The 20,799-nt window shown below is 44.4% G+C and overlaps 1 protein-coding gene across 14 annotated transcripts in view; it reads right to left on the reverse strand.

Annotated features, from left to right (window-relative positions):
- PTPRT (protein tyrosine phosphatase receptor type T) overlaps positions 1–20,799 on the reverse strand; it is a 1,118,479-nt gene that overhangs the window by 278,830 nt on the left and 818,850 nt on the right. For all 14 annotated transcript variants that reach the window (XM_017944806.3, XM_017944803.3, XM_017944801.3 and 11 more), the window contains exons 10-11: positions 3,071–3,272; positions 1,623–1,725 (exon numbers count right to left, since the gene is read on the reverse strand). In XM_017944806.3, the coding sequence (XP_017800295.2) occupies positions 1,623–1,725; positions 3,071–3,272 (305 nt within the window). The remainder of the gene's footprint in view (positions 1–1,622; positions 1,726–3,070; positions 3,273–20,799) is intronic.

Genomic DNA, 20,799 nt, shown 5'->3' on the forward strand with positions numbered 1-20,799 from the left:
ATGTAAGACAAATACTCTCTGGTCAGATGCCCTGTAAACATTACCAACACATGTTGCAATGACTGAAGATTCACCTGACTTAGGGGGAACACTGTCCAAAGTCTTCAGACTACATAGGAACTTCCAAATTGGTGGTGGCTGGTTCTGTCTGCTTCAATGCCTATCATTTCTAGGTGAAGCTGGATACAGGATGGACAATGGCTATCTAGACTATCTCAAAAGCCCCCTTCTGGGCTGGTGTCCTAGCCTCCAGTGACACAAGGACTGAGGCTGCATGCATTTCTCTAGTAGCTGCCCATGCCCTTCAAACAGGCCTGAGCCTCTCAAACACACTCCCATTCTCATCCCAGCACTCCCACCTTAGTGTTTATGTTAAAGCAAACAACCACCCTAGTTGCTCCCTGTTACAGCACGCCATCTCTCTCCTCCAAGCCTGTGCTCACACTGGACACTCTTACAACATTGGTGAAGTCTTACACATCATTTAAGATACAGCTCAGTGTCTCCTCCACTGGGAATTCTCTCCTCTGAGCTCTTATAATGACCTACACATATCTCCACAAGGACACACTGTACTTTAATTATGTTTTTGTCTCCCCAGCTAGAGTTTGACTTTCTTTAGGACATGACTTACCCACGGCTAGTTCACTGCCATATTTCCAAGCACTTAAGACTTGCCTGAGACAGGGTGGATTCTTAATAAAAATATTTGTTGAATGAATGAATGGTTTTTAGGCCTTGGGCCCCGCCTCATTCCTGGTACATAACATACTCAGTTTATGCTTGATGAACTGAACCCAGCAATTTGAAAGTTGTTCCACTCAATGCTTTGCTTCATTTTAAGGGACTATAGTCCTCCTTCCTGGAGTTCTGGGCAAAACCAACAGTCAATATTGCTGCCCTTGGGCAAAGGGTAGCTTGTTTAAAAGAGATGCCCATGCTCCCGATATCATGAACTGACACTGGTCAGTTTAGCTATGGAGATGCCTCAGTGTATTCCTGAACTCCAACCATCTTTGGTAAAATCAGCAGTTTTACCTTGACAGCAAGTGTCCCTGTGGGACTCTAGCACTCTACAGCCTTAAACTGGACCAGCCCCCAGGTCTTGTCAGATTTGTGATATCTGATCAGGTTGTTTTCAGAATTCAGCAAATCTGTCTATCTGGCTGTTACTGACAGGGACACAAAGAAAGGTAACCTTGCCAGGAGACTGTGTTCCAGGCCACCAACCCCACTAACTAAATTTACCATCTCACTCTATTACCCAGGCTGGAGTGCAGTGGCATGATCACAGCTCACTGTGGTCTCGGTCTTCCAGGCTCAAGCAATCTTTCCACATCATCCTCTCAAGTAGTTGGGACTCCAGGTGCGTGCTACCACATCCAGCTAATTTTAAAAAAATTTTTCTTTGTAGAGACGGGGTCTCCCTATGTTGCCCAGGTTTGCCTTGAACTCAGGGGCTCCCTTTGAACTGGGCTTGGGGCTGCTGACCTCCTTCCTCCCAGGAAGTTGTGTTCCTGGCCAGTCTTGCCCATGGGTATTGCCGGTCACATGATTCAACTGGAGGCCCATGTGGCACAGAGAAGGAAAACTACAGACTCCAAGTGAAGAACCGTCCTCACCTGACAGGGGCTCCCCGGGACTGAGCAGGTTTCAGCATCACTGTGATGGTCGTGTCTGTCTCATTCAGTGGGGTGTCTGTGTCGTACTCAGGCATGGATGGAGCTGGACAAGAAACAGAGAGTGCAGGTGAGTTCAGGACAGGTTCCCAACTGGCTCCCCACCGCCCCTTGCTGCCATCCTTAAAGACACAGCATGACCAGAGGGAGGACGTTTAGGAAAGGGGTTGGATAAGAAGTCTTCCAGGCCTTCAGTAAAGGAGGCCCTGATGCCCAACCTGCCCACAGTAGGTTTCTTCAAGGTGCAGTAGTGTAGGGAAGGGTAGCAATGATGTGTCCAGTAACCTACATGAACCAAAACGTTTCACACCTAATAAACATGTGGAGGGAATGTAAGTACTAACAAAGAAGTGAAAGCAGAATCAACCCTGCTAAACACATTTAAAATGCAAATTAAATCAATTATGAACTACTTCCCCTCTACCTGTTTTTTTAATTCATGAGACCCCCCCCTTTCCCTCATACTCAGCTGATAGGAATGCAACTATATCTATTCCTTTGGGAAGGTAATTTAGCCATTTGTAGCAACAGCTATTAAAACCCATATCCTTTTTAATTCAGTTTTTCCAAATTCTGAATTTAATTTTAAAGTTATAATCCAAACCAATGAATGAAACTTTATTTTGTAACATGTTTATTGAAGCGTTATTTTGTAAAAACATGGAAGCACCAAATATATCCAACCACAGGGGAATGTATAATTAAATTATGTCCATCCACTTGACAGAACATTATAATGAAAGCAATGTAGCAACATAGGAAATACTTATGGGATAAAGATAAGAGAAAACATTAAGCTACAAAAAAACCATGTTTTTCTGGAAAACCATGTGCAAAATATGTATGTATGCAGACCAGAATTGCATAGATATTTAGGATAATGAAAGCTGTAGAAAAGGTTCTGAAATAATTCTTCATTGTTGCTGTCTAGTGGCAGAGGGGGCCCTACTGGTGATGGCAGTCTGTAATTTTGGACTGCTGTGGCCCTATAATATTCATTCATTCATTCATTCATTCATTCATTCATTCATCAGGCATTTCATGAGAACCTGTGCTGTCTTGTTCTGGCAAAAAGAATGTTCCTGAAATGAATTTAATAACCAACTTGTGCGCAATACACATTATCTACACACACATGTACTATTTAATGCAACCCTGTGGGCACATTATTTAGTGGCTTGCCACCTAATTAATCTAATTTTTACACTTTAGGAAGTTCATCACTTAGATTTTCTTCATAGGAGACAACAATGGTAACTCACTAGGGACTGGATCCTCTTAATTCCACCCATATCACAGGGCGACAATTCAAGAAAAATTTCCACTTCAAGGAAAATTAGGAAGTGGGCGTGAAACAAACTTTTTCCCTTTTTCCTTTCTAGCAGAGATACCTGAAATTTTGGTGGCGATCCGAGTGGTGACAGGGGGCCCAAAGCCCTTTGCTGTGCTGGCCTTGATGGTGAAGGAATAGGTGGTCCCTGGGTACAGACCCACAAAGAGGTGATGGGTTTCATTCCGGAGCTTGAACACTTTCCCCCTCTGGCTGGAGAGGTCAGCACTTGGGTCCAGCGAGCCAACAGCCTTGTAGTTGATCTGTAGGACAAGTCAGCAAAAAAACAAATCAATGCCTCACTCAGGAAGCTGGATGGAGCTCATTTGGAGGAACCTTAGGGAGGTGGGGGAAGGGGCGGGCATGTGAGCTTGGCCAGCAGATTCTGCTAAACTGCCTGTTGCTGTCCACTTTACAGATGATCCCAGCCTCCAAATACCCCATTGCTCATTCACTGGAGCAATGCATGTTCTCATTGATTTGTGGGAGTTAAAACTTAAAATAATTGAACTCACAGAGATAGAGAGTAGATGGATGGTTTGATCAGAGGCTGGGAAGGGTAGTAGAGGGTAGAGGGATGGTTAATGGGTAGAAAAAATTGAAAGAATGAATAAGATCTTATATTTGCTAGCACAACAGGGGGTCCATGGTCAAAAATAACTGTACATTTTAAAATAACTAAAAGGGTATAATTGGATTGTTTCTAACAGAGAGGATAATTGCTTGAGGGGATGGACACCCCATTTATCAAGATGTGATTATTACGCATTACATGCTTATGTCAAAACACCTCATGTAACCCATAAATACATATACACCTACTACGTACCCACAAAAAAATTTTAAAACAGAAACAGAGGGTGACCCACAGATGTCATTTGGAATTTTCTAACAGTCTCATGAAAAGAAAAAAAAAAAAAAAAACTTTTAGTAATACATCTTGTTGAACCCAGTGTATCCAAACTATTATGATTTCAATCTGTAGACAACATAAACATTGAATGGAATTGTTTACAATCTACTATTCATATGAAGTCTTACAAACATGTTTTTTACCCCTTCAGTGCATCTTCATTTGGACCAACCACTGCTTTTCACAAGTGCAGTAGCCCCATGTGGCCAGTGGCCACCATACTGGACACTGTAGTCATAGAACAGTGTCCAGGTACAGCATGGTGATGAGATTTATGAGGCTTGTTAAAAATGCAGATCCTGGGCCCCATATTCCAGACAGATAGCAATTGCAGACTGGTGCTTCCTCGTGCACTATCTTTTTTGTCTTCCCCAAATCCTTGGGGGCATCAAGATAGCTACTCTCATTTTAATAATGGAGAAACTGAGGTGCCAATGGAAGCAACTTGCATGCAATCCAAATTTTTCAAATTGTATATGGAGACAGTTTGTCTATGATATATGAAGACCATGCCCCATGTGACATGTGAGTTCAGCAATAACTAAACTGGTCTACACCTGTGGAATGATTTGTGTCTACTGTTCCCCGATCATACACTTGAGTGTCACAGCAAGATACCAGAAGAGTTTTGAAGGGCGCACTCTCAATTTCTGCACTTGCTCAAAGGTGAAAATAACTAACAATTGGTAGCCCAGCACTGGTCCCATGGATCACACTTTGAGTGTCACATCTTGAAATTACACAGTTGTAAAGTGGCAAACAAGATTTTTTTGTTTTGTTTGTCTGGCCATTAAAAATATTTTATTTGGCTAGGTGTGGTGGCTCACACCTGAAATCCCAGCACTTTAGGAGGCCAAGGTGGGAGGATTGCTAGAACCAGGAGTTTGAGAACAGTCTGGGCAACACAGTAGGACCCTGTATCTACAAAGTATTAAAAAATTAGCTGGGTTGGTGGTGCACATCTGTAGTCCCAGCTACTCGGGGGCTGAGGTGGGAAGATGGCTTGAGACCAGGAGTCCAAGGCTATAGTGAGCCATGATTGTACCACTGCACTTTAGCCTGGGTAAGAGAGAGACCTTGTCTCTAAAAAATAAAAAATTAATTATGGTATAATACACATACAGAAAAGCATCCCTCTTGATGAATTTTTGAAAACTGGATACAGTCATATAATCAAAAACCAAACCATTACCAGGCCCAAAACTTTTTCCTCACACTCCCTTGCAATCCTACTTGCCTACCCCCATCAGGGATCACCTCTGTCTGACTTTTAACAGCATAGACGAGTTTTGCCAGTTTTTGCGCTGTGTATCAGTGCAATCCTATGAAACGCACATTTTTGTTTCTGGTTTCTTTCTCTCAATGTTATCATTATGTCTGTGGAATTAATCCATGTTGTCACAGGTAGTAGCAAGTAAGGCATTCTCAGGTACATTCAACAATCTCTTGCTGACACTGTAGTAGGCAGGTCTGACTCCAAAGCCTGTACTTTATATTCTATACCACACTGCCTGGCCTGGAGACAGTGCATCAATTGCAAAATGCATTAACTCATCTACTTATTTGCTCCTTCACAGTGTTTCCTGTGTACACCTGTATTCTAGGTCCTGCACTGTGTGCTGCTGGGGGTGCCCAACTGAATTCAAGTCAGGCCTCATCCCCAAGTGACTTCCGTTCTTGAGAGAGGTAAGCCAGCGATATAGACAGTTGACATCACTCATCTTCTGTCAAGAATGGCCAAACCCAGGCAGAAAAGGAAGCACACCAACTTCCCTTCAAAAATCAGCAATTTGCTGTTACTGGCAATGGCACCATGTATTTTTTGGAAAGAGGTCAGACTGTGCCTAGAGCAGAGTGTGCAGGAGGAAGTAGAAATGCAGGGAGTTGAGGGCTTTGGGCTTTTCTCAGGCAGCACCTGAGCATGCATGTCCACCATGCAGGTGGCTGTTAGCTTCAGGCTGCTCTGGTGGACCTGTCTACAGCGTTCCCTCCAGTCACCCCTGCCCACCCCAGTCCTTCTCAGAGGCAAGTGCTACAGGCATCTATCTGCCTCTCTGCTTGAGGACTTTCTCCATGGGTGCTTGCTGGGAACGGGGGGTAATTAACACCCAGCCCTGATGGGAGTTGATGCATAAATTTTCTAGGCTCTCCTTCCTTATACTCCTGCAAGCTCCCCCTCCTTGGCATCCCTGCAGCATCCCAATTTCCCTGAAAGCCTCAGCTCCGCTTGCCTCTAGAGGGAGCTGCTTTGAAAACACAGTGATTATTGGCGACTTTCCTTTCTCTTCCCCACTCCATACCTCTTTACTGGTGTTTCTTATACTTCTCAGCAAACTGCTCATGTTCAAATCCTCATCTCAGGGTCTGCATCTGAGAATGACCAAACTAAGGAAAAGTGCTCAGGGAGGTATCTCAGGAGAGAGTACAATGGATGCCAGAGGGACAATCCTGAGTCAGAAGAGGAGTGTTCTAGGTTCCAGGCAGAGGGAACCGCGTGGGCAAAGACCTGGGGTGGGATAATGTTTGGACGGAGCAAAGCCCAGAGCCACCGCAGAGCAGCAAGCAAACAGGGGCAAATGGAGTTTTCAGTGTGCAGGTGGATTCTGGTTTCCACTGTGGCAGAAAAGGTGAGATGTTCAGCCTGTAGCCACCAACCCCAGCGCACCAGTGGAGAGGACGTGTGCTTGCATTCTTTGAAAATTCTGTCCCTGTCCCCCTGCATGGACTGGTGGCAACTACATTGATATACAGACACTGGGAGGTAAAACTCATGCCTTATTTACTAGCCAATTCCTTTCCTGCGCTCCAAATTCAATCCAAAAGCAACTCAATTTCCACCGAGCTGTCAATATAATATACCGCGCTCCTCTGCTCTCCTAACCTTTCCTGGTATTACAGGATCCTCACTTACTTGTAATGAAACACTATGAATAAATCAATGTATGTTAATATAGCATGTCTTCAATTTTTTATGAAGGGCTTCACCAAATCTAATTCCCACTGCTTTGTCAGAAACAGTCTTTGAAAAATTTAACTTGCAAGTTTTATGAACTTAGTGCAGGATCGGGCTGGGGAGGGAAAGAAGAAAGGTGAGAAAAATGGGATGGGAGGGAGCTATGGCTGTAAACGTATAATACAATATGAACCTTCATTTTTAAGTAGGGAAAACGAAAGATTTGTTAGAATAGCAAACATAAAATAAAGGGTTAGTAGGGGGAAGGGTGCACAGCTGCAATCAACCCTGGGCTCCTGGCATGGGTTCTGGCTGCAAAAAGTACTCAAGGATGTCCCCCTTCTCTTTCAGTTACTGACAGTAGGATCCCCAGCCAGAAATCAAAGCAGGTGCTTCATAACAAAAATCCAAGGCTGGGTGTGGTGGCTCACACCTGTAATCCCAGCACTTTGGGAGGCTGAAGCAGGTGGATCACTTGAGGTCGGGAGTTGGAGACCAGCCTGACCAACATGGAGAAACCCCATCTCTACTAAAAATTATCCAGGTGTGATGGTGCATGCCTGTAATCCCAGCTACTCGGGGGCCTGAGGCAGGAGAATTGCTTGAACCTGGGAGGCGGAAGTAGCGGTGAGCCAAGATGGCACCATTGCACTCCAGCCTGGGCAACAAGAGTGAAAATCCCTCTCAAAAACAACAACAACAACAACAACATCATCCAATCATGTCATAAGAACAATGGTTTCCCATAGCTCTCAGGATGAAGAGTGTGTCTTTGTCATGTGGTCTTAATCAGCTCAGTGCATGAGCTGACCTCTCTTGTCCTCCCCCCAGCACTCCAAGCCTTACTTCAGTACCTAAAAAGAGCTACGGTCTTTTCTGCCACAGGACCTTGCACCAGCTCTTCTATCAGCTTGGGCCTCTTACTCCTTCCCATGCCTCCTTTTTGCCTCATTCATGACTCCCCACCCTTAGCGAACCTCACTTACAGGGACTCTTTTTATGGGTATCTTCTCTGACTCCCAGGTTCTCTTATTTTATGTTTCCAGAGTCATCTATCTCTCCTTTGAGCCACTAACTTTCCATGTAACCATGTAATTATTTCATCAATAAGTCCCTTTTCTACCAGCCCAGGAGCTGAAAAAATATGACTTGCAAGTCAAATTCAATCTACCGTCTGTTTTTGTAAGTAAAGTTTTATTGGAAAACAGCTACACCATTGATTTAAATATGGACTATGGCTACTTTCACACTACAAAAGCAGAGCAATGTAGCAACAGATACCCTATAGCCTACGCTGCCTAAAGTATTTATTCTCTGGCCCTTATAGAAAAAGTTTGCAGACCTCTATACTAGATTTGAAGCTCCAAGGAGGCAAAAATTGTATCTGGTGTTTGTTCAACATTTCATCCTTTTGCATGTATAAATGAATAATTAAATTAGCTGTGTGGCTTGAGTGATTGCTTAACCTTTCTGAGCCTCAAGTTCTTCAAGGGTAAAATTATAATTCTTAGTTTCCCTTTTAATTTATGTTGCAGAGTGACCCCCATTTCTTTACTCCTGGAAGACAAGTCATTGGTTTGGGAGGAAGGCTCCAGAGTGTCCATGAGTGGCTTTGGCTTCTGTACCAAGGCTCTGACTGCAATGGACCAGGGAACATCTTCAGGAGAACAGGTCACTTTTCCATCTGGGCCGCAAGAAGGAGCAAGAGAGGAAGGGAGAACAGAAGGAAATTATTTCCCTCAAAGAATTCAATCAGGAAGGACTTGTTTGTTTCCTGAACATGCTTGGGTTGAGTTGTGCTGTGCTCCTGACACTGGGCTAGAGGCAGGGTATGACTACATTGGTTCCGGGTTCAGAGAGAGCAGGTGACAAGATTCTGGTTCTGTGGATGAGATGGTACCTGGGGACTAAGGGAAGAGATAAGATCAAGCAGGGATGAGGGAAGCATCCAGGGCTCAGGTACATGTGGTTAGAAGATGCAATTATAACAAAAACACCATTTTGGAGCACTCATTACGTCCAGGCACTGGGAGGGGCCTCCCATAAAAACCTCATTAAATTTTCTAAAAATGATATGGATTTTTTTTCCGATGATTGCCATTCTGCAGCTGAGGGAACTGAGGCCAAGAGGAGTGACACCGTGAAAGCCTGAGCTGCGGTGAGGGTAGCAGCTACAACTCCCATCTGGGCAGCATGCTGGATGGACACATGTCCACCTACAGTACGTGAAGCGTTCTCTGCTGCCTCAGCTTCACCAGGGTCCTCTCAGTTGATGTGTCAATGTCAGTGCTGTGATGTGGTAGAGAACACATGCAGAGATGGCCTGGCAGGATCATTTATTCAAAAAGATCACCCCCAATGAGATGACCCCAAATCGAGGAAACTCATTATAATTTTATCAGGTTAACCAAGTGCTTTTATCATATACTTACATACATGTCAGGTTCAAAGCCAGGTTCATGTAAGCATCATAATCAGAAACAAGGTGGTATTAAACCAAAGATCAAGTAGAATTCTAAAAGATTGAGAATATTGATAGCAGCATTAGCTGCCAGTGACAATAGTGTAAAATGAGTCCAGACCCGCCCACGCACAGCTTAATGCTCCAGAAGCATCCTCTATAGCTTAGCACCCTCTTATCTTGCTACTACATTTGTATTTTCATCCTAAACCCCTGGGAGGATCAGCATTCTAAGTTATCCATCTCATCTCCTCCTGAATTTCTTCAATGGTTTCCAGCTCATACTCTGGAAGTCTCAACCTACTAGTCTTCTAACAAAGCCACAGGAAAAAAAGGCCAATGTGGTTGGTGCATCAAATAAAGGATTAAATCTATTTATTTTTTATTTAAGCTGAAAACAACTGTTTAAAATATTTTCTCCTCTCTTCCACTCCACTGCAAAAGTGTCTACAGGCATGGTCTTTGCCATCTTGTTGACCTCAGAGGCAACTGGTACAAAAGGAAACCAGCTCAAGGTAATCTCTTGTTAGAAAGTAAAGCATTAGCTCTTCGGTTTCCCAACAATTTAAAAAGACAAAGTGAACCCACTCCTTTGGAAGAATAGTAAGAATGCACAGATGTCTGCAACATGCATGCTGATGACTTCTTGACCAAGGTGCCCTTATTTTTTCCCTAGAGAGCCGAGGACCATAACAACAACAACAACAGAAACGCGATTATGACTGGCACTCGTACTGCTGTTCTGGTGCTTCTGAGACTGCGGAGCCAGTGAGAATGTGAGGACCTGCTGCTTTTGTGCACATGCATCTACTGCTTTTGCTTCTATGGGGGTTTGTTTATTCTCTTCATCCACAAATGCTCACTGAGAACCCACTTTGTGCTAGACTCTGTGGCTGGGCTCTGGGGAGGAAAGCCATAGATGAGGAAGATACAGTTCTAGACTTTGGGGACAAATACAGGCCTTGATGAATATTACAGGGGACCCAAGTCCTTCAAGAGTAAATGGTTTTGTGTTTGTGTGTGTGTGTGTGGGCTAGGCCCATTGCCCTCAGTCCCCACTGAGCACAGAATGCTTAGGAGACCTTTTAAAAATAGTGCCAGCTCCACACTATTCACAATAGCAAAGGCAGGAGATCAACCCAAATGCCCATCAATGATAGACTGGATAAAGAAAATGTGGTACATAAACAATAGGGAATACTATGTACCCATAAAATGGAATGAGATTACGACCTTTGCAGGAACATGGTTGGAGCTAGAAGCCATTATCCTCAGCAAACTAACACAGGAACAGACGACCAAATACCTCACATTCTCACTTACAAGCAGAAGCTGAAAAATGAGAACACATGGACACAGGGAGGGGAACAACACACACTGGGGCCTGTCGGGGGCTAAGGTGGGCGGCGGGAGAGCATGAGGACAAACAGCTAATGCATGCTGGGCTTAATAACTAGGTGATGGGTTGACAGGTGCAGCAAACCACCATGGCACAAATTTACCTGTGTAATAAACCTGCACATCCTACACATGTATCCTGGAACTTAAAATAAAGCCAGATCCTGGGTCCCACCCCAGAGCAATTAAATCAAATTCTCTAGATAGAAGGACCTGGGCATCGATACATTGTTAAAGCTATCCAGGAGCTACAGTTGGGCCCTCAAAGCTGAGAATGGTGGAGAGTGGGACTCAGAGCACAAAGGGGATTTGGTAAAAAGCGTTCTAAGACGTGGCTCTGCCAAGGAAAGGAGTCCTCAAACGGCCTGCTGGAGCACTACCATGATAATGCTGCAGGCAGGATACCTTGATAACAGCTGACATGGGTGGGTGAAGCTAAGGCAAAACAATATTTGCATAGTCTCAAAGTACTTCCCACCAAAGTTACTAGTTACTCTTAAGATTTTATTGTAAGACCAGAAATTCTCTGATACTCTTTCTTTCAGGAGGTACAGCCTAATTCTGCCTTGAGGGTGGGCTGTTCCCAGACTCATGACTCACTTTGAACAAATGGAGTATGGAAAGGGAAAAAAAATAGTAGCTTTTAAGTGGAGAAACCTGGAAGACACCACTGTACCAGGTGATCAAGGTTAGCATCACCAGTGATAAGTCGTGTTGAGATCACGTGCTCCTGATACGCTGTGGTAAACAGGACACAGGTGTTCTGTGGTTTTCCTCCCCATAAACTCAGTCTACCAACAGGAAAACAGCAGATACACTCAGATTGAGTATTCAACAGTACGCTTAAAAAGTGTTACCAGGTGCAGTGGCTCATGTCTGTAATCCCAGCACTTTGGGAGGCTTAGGCACGAGGATTGAGCCCAGGAGTTTGAGAGCAGCCTGGACAACAGAGCGAGACCCCATCTCTACATAAATTTGTTTTAAAACACTAGCTCAGCATGGTGACACACGCCTGTAGTCCTAGTTACTTGGGAGGCTGAGGCAGGAGGATCACTTGAGCCCTGGAGGTCGAGGCTGCAGTGAGCCACAATTGTAGCATAGCATTCCAGCCTGGGAAACAGAGTGAGACCATGTCTCAAAGCAATCAAGCAAACAAAACAAACAAAAAAGTGTGAAGGTCATAGAAATGCAAAGAAAGACCAAGAAATGGTCACATCATAAATGGTATGTGAGAGCCTAGAAGAAAAAAAGACCTCCGTGGAAAAACTGGAGAAATATGAAAGAAAAAAAAAGTATGGCGTTTAGTCAATAATAATGCACTGAGGTGAATTCTTAATTTTGATAAATATACCATGGCTATGCAAGAAGTTAACATTGCATGTTAGTTGTATGAGGGGTATAAAACTCTCTATACTATTTTTTTTTTTTACAGTTTCTCTGTAAACTTAAAATTATTTCAAAATAAATTTTTTTAAAAGACAACAAATGGCATGCTGAGATTTGGCTGCTGTGAGCATCTTTGGGGCTGCAGAACAGAATCTAAAGAAATATCCATTGAGCTCTTGACTAGGTGCCTGGCCATGTACTAAGCTCTAAAGAATCCTCAGGAACCTACAGTTTGGTGAGGGAGACAGGTGTGGCCCACAAGAATGAGCGAGAAAAGCACATTAAGGTCTCTGTTCTGAAGGAAGGGAAGATGGCTCTTACGAGCATATGACAGAGAAGACAGATTGAGTCTCTGGGGCCAGATGCCTTCCCCATAGAGTGCGAAGCTGTTAACCACATGAGGGGCATGGGAGAAGGGTGGGAAGAATGACAGGAGATGGTGGAGAATGAAAGGAGAAACGGCTCTTGGGCAGGACCACTGCTTGCCTAAGGGGTGCTTTTGTGCAAAGTAGAAAAAGGTGCCTGTCTCAACTCAGTCTCAGCCTCCTGTACTTCAGTGAGCTGATGTTGCCTTTGTGAAAAGAAAAAGATATGCCTTTTTTACTGCTCAGTCATATTCTTCCTGGCAGACACAGCACAGAGTTTAATGGATTTCATTCCCTTGGTAGTGTGTCTTTGTGCAGTGCACAAACTAGACAACAATAGGTGGCACTCCTGCTGAGGTCAGATTATGGAAGCCTTTAATGAACTACTCAAGTGTATATATTTTATTGTGAGGGTAATATAGAGCCATTAAAGAGCAGGGTAGTCTATCAAGAGAGATATAGGATCATACCACAGTGCTACTAAACGTGTGGTTTGCAGACAAACAGCATCAGCACCACCTGGGAGCTTGTTAGAGATGTAGATTCATGAGTCTATCCCAGACCTCCTGATCAGAATGTCCGGGGCTGAGGGCCAGCACTCTGTTGCTTCATAAGCTGTCCAGGTAATTCTCATGCACACTGAATCTGGAGAAGCACTTTCTCAGGCAAGGGGATGGAGGAATGAACTGACCAGAGGAACAACACAGGGGGCCCTTTGGAGGGTCTGGCTCTCATGCAGATAACAAATACAAAGAAGGCCTGGTTTCAATCAGAAACAGGGCATGGAGAGGTGACTACAGTGACTTGGAGAGATTCTGAGTCCTGGCTGGAGAAGAATGAGGTCCCTACAAATGTAAGAATGAGACAGAGCCAACACATGACCCCAGACCTGAGCCCCCTAAGGCTGAAAACCACTGGGGAAGACCTGCAAGTGACCTTACTGGTCTCATCCTTCTGATGCTGTTAACATTCATGAAGGTGAAGAGTGTGGGTCTTAGCCAGCAGGAGGGAAGACCACTTAGATTACAGTCTTGCAAAGCCAGGGTTGAAACTCAGATCCATCACTTACCCAGAGTTAAGCGACTGAAGCTCTATTTTGTACCCTCACCAGCCGAAGGGCTCTGGAAACAACAGAACAGAGCAGCAACATCTCTGAACAGTGTCCGCCAAGCTTCCCTGCTTTCCAAAGCTAAGCTTCAGGGTCCGAGGCTCAGCCTGCAGGCTTGGTTGGCTGTGCCAGGGCCTGCCCAGGCTGCACTCCTTCCCCAGCACTGACAGCACAGGGACCCATGCCCGTGGTTGCTGGCCGTATCAGTCCTGCTGCGGCCCTGCAGCAGCTTCCTCTAGTCTAGTGTGGACTTCTGTGGTTACCATGGATCAAAGCGCTGTTGCAGGAGTGGGGAAGTTAACTTGTTTGCCCAACACAGCTTTTGCTGATTTCCAATCAATGCCCTGCTCTCTGACTGCAGCTGTTTTCCTGTCAGCTGTGGGATCAAATACTGGGAGAAAACAAGCTCAAAATCCAGCTGGCCCAGGGTCCTTAGTATTCGCCATCCATCAACCAAAATGCAGGGTTAGTTAGTGGGTGATAATAACAGGAACTAACATTATGTGCCTACCATGCATATGGCTCTCTTCCCTGAGTTACCACCCTGCTCCTTAGCTACCAGACTTTAGGTGAGTGTGTTCCTGTCAACAGGTGCTCCCTCCACCAACACCTCTGCCCCGCCAATCCTTAGCACCGGGCTGCTTCCCAGACTCATTGCCTTCCCTCCCCAGCCTCACATGGGAGGGATACTCTGAGATTCACTCTTCCCAGCTGCCCTAAATTTCAAAGAATGCAGTCAGAGTCCCATAGCAGGGCCACCATCAACTCAGATGGCTCTAAGCTCTTTCTTCCTGAACTATCACAATGCAGACTAATAATATGAAGCCTAAACCTTCTTCCTGAACTATCACAATGCAGACTAATAATATGAAGCCTAAACCTCCTTTCAGCTTTTAGTCTCATGCTGGGGTGTCCTGGGTGCTATGATTGTTATTTTCACAGAAACCTTCTTGTTTAATGAGTCTGTCTAGCAGTATTCCCAATGGCTTTTAGTCTGTATTGCAATACTTCTTGGGTTTCTGAATGTAAGCTGCTTGCCCTCCAACTTCACACTCAGCTGATTTCTGTTCTGCTAAGTTTAACCTGGTTAAGTTGCTAAGGTGCATGACCAGTTCCTCTCCAGTTGGCTTGGGGAATGGGATGCAAGAAGTTAAATAATCCCATGACCCTGCTCCTTGGAACCCTGCAGCCATACTCACAGCTCTTCTGGCAGACACAGCCTGGAACAAATCCTTCATTAAGGGCAAAGCCAGGATTCTATTTATTGATTGTAATAATTGCCAAGCACCCAGCTTGGCATAGAGAAGGAGTCAATAAGGTTTACCAAATAAATGAGGATTAAGAATGAAAATGTAACAAATCCTGAATGTGGTACAGCTGGGATTTAAAATGAGGTCATTCTGATCCTGAAGTCCAGTTTCCTCTGCCCCACCCTGCCACCTTGGCCTTGGCTCCTCTGTGCACATCCTGTGTGAACAGTTTCTAGAGAGAGGGGCTGATTGAGGGGAGGCTGCAACTGTTAGAAAACAAGGCTTTGTAGAGGGTCTGCTGAGCCCACCCCACTCAGGAGGGACTTGCCAAGCAAGCCCAGAAGCTGGGTCCATGCCTGTCTGGCACAGAGTTGGGGCTCAGTAATTATGCATTTAATAATTAAGGAGGTCCAAGGTGGTGAAGGTCTTGTCCTCTGGGTCTGAATTTCTAAACCTGTATAAGTAGAAAGTCCTTTTGGTGCTTTTTAAAAAATAGCTCCATACCCTTTGACATTGCTTTCACTAAAAGGTGGAGTTTTTATCCCCTGACTCCCCTTGAGTCTTAGGGGACTTGGGACTGCTTTCACCAATAGAATGTGGGGGAAGTGATATTTTGTGACTTCTAAGATTAGGTCATGAAGGCAATGCTGTTTCTGACTTGTCCACAGAGACACTTATGTCTACAGCGTCTAAGCTACTGTAAAAGAAGTCTGACCCCCCTGGGGCTGCCATGTGTGAGCAAATGCAGGGTACATGGAGTCCCTGTGTAGATGCTCTAGATTGACAGCCCCAGCTGAATCCAGACATCTGGGTACCAGACAGCTAAGTGAGGAGGCTGCCATGTGAGTCCAGTTCTCAGCTCTCTGATCACCCCTGGTCATTTGAGTCTTCTCAGTGGGGACCCTAGACATTGTGGAACTGAAACAAATCATCCCTGCCCTCTTGGATTCCTGACCCACAGAATATGTAAGCATAATAAAGTTGTTGTTTTATTCACTATATTTTGGAGTCATTTGTTACCAACAGTAGTAACTAGAACGCCATTTGTTCATTAGACGAGAGTTTCTTAAAGAGCATGGGCAATATTTTATTCTCTTTTGTATCCCCAAATGAAATAGTAAATGCTTAACAAATACATGCGACATTCTTAGCCAAATGATGAATGTCAACAATATCAGTAATGAGAAATATGGACATTCAGGCTGGGCATCATAGCCAGACTCCCTCTCCACAAATTTTTTTTTTTTTTTGAAAAGTAGCCAGGCATGGTGGTGCATGCCTGTAGCCCCAGCTACTCGGGAGGCTGAGGCCGGGAGGATTGCTTGAGCTGGGGAGGTCGAGCTGCAGTTAGGCAAGACTGTTCCACTGCACTCCAGCTTGGGTGACAGAGTGAGACCCTGTCTCTAAAAAACACAATTAAAAATAAATATGGACATCCTATGCCTCTTGATACAATGCTCTGAGAACAGGTTATATGTGGTATTTTTTGCCAAAAATGCATAATCTCAATCTAATCATGAGAAAATATCAGACAGAAAAAAAAAAAAAAACTAACTTAAAGGACAGTCTACAAAATAACTGACCAGTATTCTTCAGAAGTGTCAAGGTCACAAAATAGTAAAATAATAAATAAATAAATAAAGACTGAAAGACTGAGGAGATGTCCTAGACTGAAGGAGACTAAGGAAAAAAATGACAAGTGAAACATGGATAGGATCCTGGACTGCAAAAGGACATTAGTGGGAGGATAAGTGAAATTCAAATAAGGCCTGTAGATTATAGTATTCCTTACATAGCTTAAAGTATCTATCAATGTTAATTTCCTGGTTTCAATCACTATACTATGGTTATATAAGATGCTAACATCAAGGGAAGCCATGTGGAGTGTATAGAAACTCCACACTAATCTTACAACTTTTCTGTAAGTCTAAAATTATTTTAAAATTAAATATAGAACCAGGCGCGGTGGCTCACGCCTGTAATCCTGGCACTTTGGGAGGTCGAGAGGGACAAATCACCTGGGGTCAGGAGTTCAAGACCAGCCTGGTCAACATGGTGAAACCCCGTCTCTACTAAAAATACAAAAGTTAGCTGAGCATGGTGGCAGGTGCCTGTAATCCCAGCTACTCCAAGCTGAGGCAGGAGAATCACTTGAATGCAGGAGGCGGAGATTGCAGTGAGCTGAGATCACGCCACCGCACTCTAGCCTGGGCGACAGAGCAAGACTCCATCTCAAAAAAAAAAAAAAACAAAAAACAAAAAAACAAAAAAACAAAACAAACAAACAAAAAACTAAATATTGAAAAAAAGAACAGAAAAACATATGCACTAAGTCTCATTGATTGGCAAATCTGGAATCATGGACCCACAAGTTAGAAGCCAAAGGCACACCCCTTCACTCCTCACATTCTTGCAGCAATTTATTACAATAATATTAACAACACGAGTGGACATTTATTACCACTCACTAGTTGCCAGGTGCCTTGCCAAGCACTTTCCACACATTACTCGTTTAATCATCCCACAAGTTTATGAGGCTACTACCGTTACTATTCCCACTTTGCGGATGAGAAAACTGAGACTTAAGGAGAGCAACTTCCCAGTGTTTTCACAGCTAGGAAGAGGCAGAGCCAGGCTTGGAACCCGGGCAGTGTGAATGTAGAATCCACCTGCTCAACCTCGGAGCTCTTTTGTCATCATGCAGAGTGGCCATCTTACTTCCAGGGGCTGGGAGACCAATAACTTTTGCTGGAAACCTGTTAAAGGGTCAGCTAGAGTGAAAAGACAGGTTAGGAGTTTGGACGGGCAGAGGGAGCTTTTGAGTGCATAGTTGGGAGGACAGAGGCCAAATTTAAGGTGAAATGGGGCGGAAGTAAATCTGGAGAGTTGGGGGAGATCAGGGGACTTGATGCAAGAATGCGTTTCCAAGCACCCCAGAGGGGTTTTCTGACCACCTAGGAACTTTCTGCATCCTTGTCAAAGGCCAAGTCAGGGATCAGGTTGAGAGGCCCTTCTAACAAGAAATCCATGGATCACGTAATCACACATTCTGGGCCAGTGCGGGGCTGAACGCTGAAGCTTCACTCTATTGCACTTTTCTTTCATTCAGCATTTTTCTCATGAAATTAAAATAGAATTGATTTTCTTCCCCACTAAATTAGGCATTAGGAAAGGAATGAAAGGGAGGGCATGTTGGAGGCTACAGCATCAATTCAATCTAGCAGAGTAGCATTTGTAAGAAATTTTATTCGCCCCTACTTACTATAAGAAGGTTTTGTAAAGCCTATTTTTTTTTTCGTTATATCTCCTTCTTACTAGAAGAGATGAACTTTTTTTTTTCCTCCTTTCTTGGTTAAAATGATCATTTATACTAACCTTTTCTCCAACCTCTGGCCTCAGGTTAGAAGCTTCATTTTTCTAACTTTGCCTCTGTGGTATTTCCCCAGAAGCAGACACACAGCAGGTGACGCTATTTATGGAACTGTCATTTCTGATGAAATGGGTCATCTGGGGACTCTACACTCTCCTATTCTGCAGTGACCCCAGGCTTCTAGCTGGGTCCAGAGTGGAACCTCACAGCTGGAAGGAACTACTCCATTTACAGAGTACTGAAAGGAGATTGGAGCAGGAGGAAACTGAGGCTCAGAAAGGTTAGGAAGCATGCCTAAGGCCACATAGTAACTGGTTCTACTTGAAGGAGCCAGCGATGGGATAACAAAGGAGTCAGAAAATGTGGGTACAAATCCTGATGCTTCCTCTTAGCGGATGGTCATTTATAGCTGCACTGCCCACTAGAAATAGGATATGAGGCACATTATGATTTTACATTTTCCAGGAGCCACATGGGGAAAAAAGGCAAAAAGAAGCAGGTGGGAATTAATTTAAGTAATATACTTTCTTTAACCCAAGACATCCACAAAGTTATTATTCCAACATGTATTCAATACAAAATTATTGAGGATATTTTACATTCTCTTTTCCCACTAAGTGTTTGAAACTTGCTGTGTATTTTATATTCTGAACATTTCGATTCAGGCTAGCCACATTTCGAGTGTTTAATAGCCACTTGTAGCCAGCAGCTAGACCACGGTTTCTCAATCATTTTTTTCTTTATTATCACCTCCTAAGAAGCGTAGACTTTTTTTCTTTGTTGTACCTGTATGAATTTTAACTCTACAGATATAGTGCATAGCTGTATATGAACGTTATGCATACCTGTATGACTGTATGTGGGCTTTATGCATATTATGCATATGTGTAAGAAAGGGATTATTTCCCATTCTACCCCCACCACTACCACCAAGAACCAATTTTCATCTCTTGGGGGCAATGGCACCTCCATTAAGCATGCATGGACTAGAGCAGGGGTGTCCAGTCTTTCAGATTCCCTGGGCCACATTGGAAGAAGAATTGTTTTGGGCCACATGTGAACTACACTCACACTGACAATAGCTGATGAGATTAAAAAAAATTAAAATCATGAAAAAATCTCATAATGTTTTAAGACAGTTTGTAAGTTTGTGTTGGGTTGTATTCAAAGCCGTTTTGGGTCACGTGTAGCCTGTGGGCTGAGGGTTGGACAAGCTTCGTCTAGAGCAAGCAGTAACAGCCCTGAGCCTCAGGTCCTTATCTGTAAAATAAGGATGAGTGTGTGGACTAAAGGAGGCAGTCCTTGTAGGAAAGCATCCAGTGGTGCTGAGTGTGGCACCAATGCTAATATCGGAGTTGCACCGCTGTTTCCAACACATTCCCTTCCACATTGAGTGCCAGGAGTCAGGTCCTCACCTGTAGTCAGTTGCCAGGAAGATGTGCTCTCTGCCCATGACCTCCCTCCTGCCCCAGGGGACTTCCCAAAGCCCTCACGGGGTGACCAAGGGCTGTGTCCTTCATCCTGGCTACAACTCAGCCCAGGGCAGCAGGGCCTCGTGGACCACTACTTTAATGTCTTCTCTCTCCTAGTGGACACCTAATTAATGCCGAAGGTCTAGAGGCCACACTTGAGGGTAGCCCAGGTCCCCTGACACCCAAACCAGGCCTCTCTTACCTCCCCTGAGTGCCCATTGGCAGACGGATGGTGCCCAGGCTTGTTATCTGTGCAGAGACACATGCTCCATTTTCCAACTCCTCCCAGACCCCTGCCCCAGCCTACTCCAGACTCGGGAGGTTGTTAACTGTGTGCTAAGTGGTTTTCTCCCTCAGCTCCTAGAGATTCTGGCACTTGCTTCTCTTCCCATCTCATGACTTCCCACTGGCCAGTAGGGTCCATTTCTGCACCTGTGGCTCCCAAGACGCTCTACCTTGTCATCAACCACGCTGCCCTCTCTGTCCAGTTCTTCTTCTGTGCCATCTGAGTGAGACATGCCCCTACAAGCAATGCCAGGGGCCATGAGGGAATCATCTGGAACACTTTGGAGACAAGGAGCTCAGTCCCTCTTACTCACCTGTGATTCTGCCAGTGGGCAGTGCTGTAAGAACAGGAGCACTGGAGTCATAGAAGGCTGCCTCTTCTCTCTGTCCCTCTTGTGATTCTAGTGGCTACACGGCACATGTGAGTGGAGCTGATTGCGAAGGCTATAAACTTGGTGTCCTAAGCTGGGGATTACAGTGTAAAACCCATAAAGTGAGCAGCCTGATTGCCCAGCCTTCTGCAGTCATGCCTCATTAGGCACCCATTGGAGGGAAAAGTCAAACTAAAAACTGGAAAAGAAAGTGGCTTTGAGATGTTGCCTTTTTTTCCCTTAAAATGTACTTCTTGGATTGTGTTTCTTTATAGATATAATCCTTCCCCCATGTTTTATTTGGGAAGGGGTTCAGAATAGAAAGGAATTGTTTTGAATTGTATCAGTAAAGACTCATGGAGAATAAAAGGAAATAGTTTGGGATTATAAAAGACAGTGGGAACTTGATTAACAATGTGAACTTGATCTTGGGTGTGTTGGGCTGGTTTTAGGCTGTG

Source organism: Papio anubis, chromosome 16 (assembly GCF_008728515.1).
Source record: "Papio anubis isolate 15944 chromosome 16, Panubis1.0, whole genome shotgun sequence".
NCBI lineage: Eukaryota > Metazoa > Chordata > Mammalia > Primates > Cercopithecidae > Papio > Papio anubis.